Source organism: Pseudophryne corroboree, chromosome 7 (genome assembly GCF_028390025.1).
Source record: "Pseudophryne corroboree isolate aPseCor3 chromosome 7, aPseCor3.hap2, whole genome shotgun sequence".
In the NCBI taxonomy this organism is placed as follows: domain Eukaryota; kingdom Metazoa; phylum Chordata; class Amphibia; order Anura; family Myobatrachidae; genus Pseudophryne; species Pseudophryne corroboree.
In genome coordinates, this window is record NC_086450.1 from 102,161,750 (window position 1) to 102,167,963 (window position 6,214).

The 6,214-nt window shown below is 40.1% G+C and overlaps 1 protein-coding gene across 1 annotated transcript; it reads right to left on the minus strand.

The window, feature by feature from the left end:
- Positions 1-2,839: 2,839 nt before the first annotated feature.
- Positions 2,840-5,709, minus strand: SP5 (Sp5 transcription factor). Its single transcript, XM_063933499.1, has 2 exons — positions 5,332-5,709; positions 2,840-4,271 (listed from the first exon to the last, which is right to left on the minus strand). The coding sequence occupies exons 1-2, from the start codon at positions 5,383-5,385 to the stop codon at positions 3,198-3,200; spliced, it is 1,128 nt and encodes a 375-aa protein (XP_063789569.1). The 5' UTR covers positions 5,386-5,709; the 3' UTR covers positions 2,840-3,197.
- Between the last annotated feature and the right edge of the window lie 505 nt (positions 5,710-6,214).

Below are 6,214 nucleotides of genomic sequence, written 5' to 3' on the forward strand. Positions count from 1 at the left end.
CCTGTATGTTTCTCGCATGGGAACAGGTCATGATCTGCTGATTGGTCACTGGATGGTTGTTTCTATGTTCCCTTCGTGATCAGTACCAGGAAATGACAGCAACAAGAGGGCAGTAGATCATACTTGCCTACCTGACCTTCTCCATAAGGAAGAAAATGCTCTGTTCCTGGACTTTCCTGGTAATGTATGATTGCCATCACCTGTGACGAGCTAGTTAATTGATAAGAAAGGTGTTTCACCACAGCTGATGGCAATCATACATTACCAGGAAAGTCCAAGAACAGAGCATTTTCTCCCTCATGGAGAGGGTCAGGTAGGCAAGTAAGCAGTGGCTAACTTCCGCCCTAACAGCACCTAAATGTTTTATCCATTCTCCGTTCGTTTGAGGTTATTTCGTTTTATCTATGCACCATTTGACCCTCGCGGGTTAGGTACGCTCCGGGCTCGGTGTCTCCCTCTGCTCCGCTCGCCACAGGTTACTATTCCAAATAGATTGTGACATGGACCCAGGGGCTTATGGGAAAGGTCCTCTCCACGAAGGGTAACTAGACGCTACCGTCACTGGATAGGCTAATAAACTAATCTAAATATTTAATCGGCTAAGCAATGTGAGTGCAACTACTCTGCAATTACACCGATTTTGATGGTTCAGGTGTCATTCCATGGGATGTGTGATGTGGATCAGCAGTAAGGTCGCACAATTTGTATAAGTGGTTAGGTTATTGAGGAATAACGCATCAAAGTCCTGATTTTTTCCCATAGACAAAGCCTAGAGTGGGGAGTGTTTGTTTTTCCCCTTTGGGTTGTAAAATGCAGCAAAGCCTTTGACAATTTTTTGTGCCCTAAATTCAGTTGATATAATGAATTCTTTTTAACACTTTCAGGATACAGTCAGCTTTTGGGATACAGTAAAATGTCAGGAAACAGTAAACTTTAGATGAACGCAGTGTAGAACACATAATAATTATATAATTTTTTTCTTGCTCGATTTGAAGCAACGCGATTGACTTGTGTTTTAATAATTACACCCAAAGTAACAGTGATGCTCTAGAAAAGAGGAACTATGCCATTGTTTTAAGGCAATTGAACACATCAGCAATTTACCTGCTACCTACTGTATATCTGAGCAGCATTAACACAACTCCCATAATCCTCTGCCAGTAACAGGGTACTTATACTGTATGGCATAGGTTCTCAAGCTCGGTCCTCTGGACCCCACACAGTTCGTGATTTCCAGGTCTCCTCACAGAATCACAAGTGAAATAATTAGCTCCATCTGTGGATCTTTTTTTTAATGTGTCAGTGGGCAATGAACACACCTGTGCACCTGCTAGGTGACCTGGAAAACGTGAGCTGTTTGGCGTCCTGAGCACCGAGTACGAGAAACACTGCAGTATGGTGATAACAGCTGAATTATGAAACTGTAAAACAAAATCTAAATATATGAAAATGTGTTTTTAAGTGGTTTATTATCAGAAAGTTTGCAGTCTCTTAGGGGTCTATTTACTAAGCCTTGAATGGAAATAAAGTGGACGGAGATAAAGTAACAGCCAATCGGTTCCTAACTGTCATTTTTCAAACCGAGCCTGTGACATGGCAGTTAGGCGCTGATTGGCTGGTACTTAATCTCCGTCCACTTTATCTCCATCCAAGGCTTAGTAAATAGATCCCTTAGTCCAGAGGTTCCCAAACTGTGTGCCGTGGCTCCCTGGGGTGCCTCGGGACACTTGCAGGGGTGCCCTGGGTTGGTGGTCCAGGACCAATTCAATTTATTCATGGTCAATATAATAGGCAAAACGAGTGCTGGTGGCTGCCAGTCATAAAATATGTGGCCAAACAGAAGCAAATCCTGTCCCTCACCACACAACTGACCCTAAGAATGACATATAAACGCGATCTACTTAATGTAAAATTTCTTTCTAAATTTCTCAATAAGAAATTTTTAGCCTAGGGGTGCCGTGAGAAATAATTCTGATATTCTAGGGCGCCGTGATTCAAAAAAGTTTGGAAACCACTGCCTTAATCACTTGTACATAAGTACCTAAGTATGATGCAGCACCAGCACAATTACCATCAGAGTACTGTTTGCTATAAGGTATTTTAAAATACTGTCAGTATTATTTAATAGTGTATTTGATCATAAATAATATGACCCCAATGTTCTTGTTTAAAGGGCATGCAAAAAGCTATAAAAACAAAAATCAGATAGCATATTGTATGTTTATTAACACATGAAAGACTACTCTTTAAATTTATATATTTGATCTCACAACATTTTAGCAAATAAGCCTTTGTATGTTTGGTGATTGAAGTCAATGAGCATAATGAAAATATTCAATCACAACTGCATTATCTTATTTATTTATGGCAATAAGTTGATTATTGATTGGTCTCAATCATACCATTTTGTTTGTTTGATTTTAATTGAATACCATGGAGAAATCCAACCAGACGTATGTTTCAAAATTATAAATACCAAAGAGATTAAATAAATACTAAATAAATAAGGAAATAACTTGGCTGAGGTCAGCCTCAAATTAATGTTACACATAGAGCAAGATACTTATGTCAAAGTAACAGTAATAGTTTATATAGAATTATAGTGTAATATGAGACAGACCAAATAGATAAACGTTGATCAAGATGTATAGCCAAACAAAGTACAGTATATAAAATACTCTAAAGTAGGACATTAAGAAAGCAAAGATGACACACAAAGCAAAATGTAAACAGCTGGGAGGTACGAAAAAGCATTTGTTATGGGACAATTCCCATATAATTGGTACAATAGACACGTTGCTTATAAATTCAAGTTCACACAAAGCCAAACGGATGGTGATTCTTTGAACAAGGGAATTGTTTATTTGAAAGTGTAACCGTATTATATCCCTTTTACAGAATAAAAAATGCATGCTGATATGGGAAGGAAAGCGAGACCAGCAGAAGTTTAACAAACACACTAACAGTCTGCTGGAAATGGATGTAGGCTTCAGAATAAGTCTTAAATAGCTGAATTACACCAACTTTATTTCACAACATTGTTAGCGGAAATATAAAATCCATGGATTCACTGGAAAGATCCAAAAACAAAAAATTGGAGAATGTGACAACATGTATTGTGCTTCGATACATTTAACAGTATTCCAAGAACTCTGTATTCAAGTATATTGCACTGTAGAAGGATCCATTGAGCTCCTCTAGTGGTCTCTGATTTGCTCTTGTTTTACTGTCCTTTCCACTCCTTTTATCTTCTTGTTCTGATGTGTCTTCACATGTTTGGCCAGGTGATCGCTTCTCATGAATCTTTTCCCACATTCCGTACAGACAAAGCGCTTTTCTCCAGTATGAGTCCTTAAGTGCCTCTGCAGCTCATCAGACCGGGTGAAACTTTTGCCACAGAACAACCAGTTGCAAATAAATGGTCTCTCCCCTGAGTGCCACCTTAGATGAGCCTTCAAGTGTGAGGTTTTACCATACACCTTTCCACAACCTGGGATGTGGCAGATGTGTTGCTTCTTCTTCCCAGGCTCATCTTGACCACTGGAAGACTGACAATTAGGACACCTGCATCGCCTGCATCTCCTGGCGGTAGCCAACGGAGACTTGGTCTGCAAGAGTGCTGCAATTTGTGTCTGGTACTGTGCAAAGTCCGAGTGTCCCAGAACTAAACTTCTCTGGATGGGGAAGTGGTGATGAGCATGAGGTATTGGGGACGGGTGGGTGACTGGTGTTGACTGCTGAATACTCCACCAAGAAATATCTTCTGCTGTACTGGGGGACAGCTGCCTTGGCTGTTGTCGGATCAGGTTCGAATGCCCCGGTACAAACCCATGAATTGCAGAAGCAATGGGGGCAGCAGAAGAATAAGGAACAGAAGGTACATAGGCTGATTGGCAGGTAGAAGACTGAAAAGCTGCCATAGGTGAAGATAACATTTTTACTGGGGAAAATTCGTACGGGTAGGAGGGATCGGCAGGGGGGGTCAGTGGTAGTTCATGAGTTACAAATGAAGACTGAATGTGAGATGAGAGCTGATTTTTTTGAGCAGTAAATCCAAGACTGCTGTGTGTCTGAATTCCACCCGGAGAGTGCGTAGAAATTTCATTAGTCCATGGGTGGAAAATCCTTGAAGGAGAACCGATGGTTGGATCAAAAGGAACCTGAATAAAGTCATGTCCGCCTCCTGGTTGTCCTATTCGACTACATGTAGCTGCCAGAAGAGCCAATGGGGAATGTTTACCCACATCTGGTGAGGCGCTGGGTGTTCTGTCCTGTAAATAAAGACATTTAAGGATACATGAGAAGGTTTTGCTGTTATCTGATCTATAAATACCCATCAGCATATACATATCTCACAGGCAGGTCACTTTTTAAGATGTAAAATTGCCTTAATCCTGCACACTTACAGTAAGAACAAGCAAAAGTAGAACAACTTAAAATACTTTGCCCAAAAGTAAATTATCAGAATTCTTGTATTCACAACATACTGACATGTGCAATATAATTGTCAAATCTGACCTATACCTGACTTATATCTTTACTGTGTCAAGTAATGTATTTAAAGTGCAACGGACTATGCTGCACTATATAAGAAACTGTTATTAATAATAATAATAACTTGCCTGTCATTAATATTATGCTATCAAATTCACTGATCAATTGTGAGTTTAAGTTGTTGTTGCACATTAATGTAGATCTGTATGTCAGCGATATTACCATTTTCGTTCAACTCTGCATATTATATATTGGCTTTCTAAAGGTTCATAGTATCCAAAAAGTACAGCCAACATATAGAACATTAATTTACAAAGTAAAACCTAAACTCAGCTTTTCAATCTATTAAAGCCCAAAATGAAAACTTATTTTGCCACTATGAATTAATCTAGATAGATAAACAGACAGACAGATAGATAGATAAATCTATCTATCTATCTATCTATCTATCTATCTATCTATCTATCTATCTATCTATCTATCTATCTGTGTGTAGATAAATATATATACACATGTATATCAATCTATATGTGTCTGTCTATCCATCTATTTGCCACTTTGTTCGATATATAATACAGTGCATTAAACTTTAAAACTGTGTGTAGGTGTGTGTGTGTGTATATATATATATATATATACACACACACACATACGTGTGTTTTTAAACACTGCTTAAAAAAAGTCTCTTAATGACAATTAATTTTCAATCATTAATTATCTATATGCTTTGTAGTCATTCAGTTTGTGATTGTTTGTGGACATGATCTTAGTTACTCTGTTTCGGGCTTCTACTAGACGGCACCACTACCTGCGCGTGAGGAAAGAAGTCGCACTAACCTGTAGGAATGTCTGCAGCGAGTCGTTCCTCAGCACTGCGACAGCAGCAGCCATGGTCCTGCTCCTGCAGCAGCTGGGTGATGTCTGGGTAGTGATGAGCAGCACACTGCTGCAGACTCATGGAGGAGTCCCTCTCTCCCCACCCAGTACAAGCCCCCTGTGTGCCCAGGGTGTGAGTGCCTGGTCCCTGGCTCTGTGCAGGTTGTTCCCCCCCCTGCAGACTGAGTGTAGCCGGAGCACCTCCAAGAATGTGATGAGGACTTTGCTGGGCCGCCAGCCAGTCACAGCCCGGGTCTTTCCCTTTGAAGTTCCCAGCTGCCCAATCATCAAAGCACAGCAGCTCTCTCAGAGGAGAAAGCAAATCCTTCCAATCTACAAAAGCTCCTACAGAGTGTTTGTTGGTCTGGATAAAAGAGCTGATTATTACAGGGGGTGGGAAGGGAGGTGATACAGGCGGGACAATTAATGAAGTAATCACTATGTGGGAAATGTATATACACAAATAATTGGATTTTCCTGATCAAAGGGACCCTCAGCTCTTGGAGACCCTCACATTGGTTGTCCAGGGCAGGATCCCCCTCCTCTCTGCTGCTTTTTTTTATAATTAAGGATTTGTAGCAAAGAGACAATCTCCCTTTGTTATTTGTATATAGATAGATTTTGTTCTTCTCTCCCTCCTGATCTTAGGCCACTTTGGATGATAAAGTCATGTACTAAGCACTCAACACTTTTTTTTTTATTAATAGTAGTGGTATTATTATTGTGTGGAGGAATTTCCCAACAAATGCCTATATTTTGGCAGACACAAGCGAGCCACTGTATATAGGATTCACAATTCCTTCTTATCTGCTACCTACTAGCTACACTTATCACCTGTGGAACA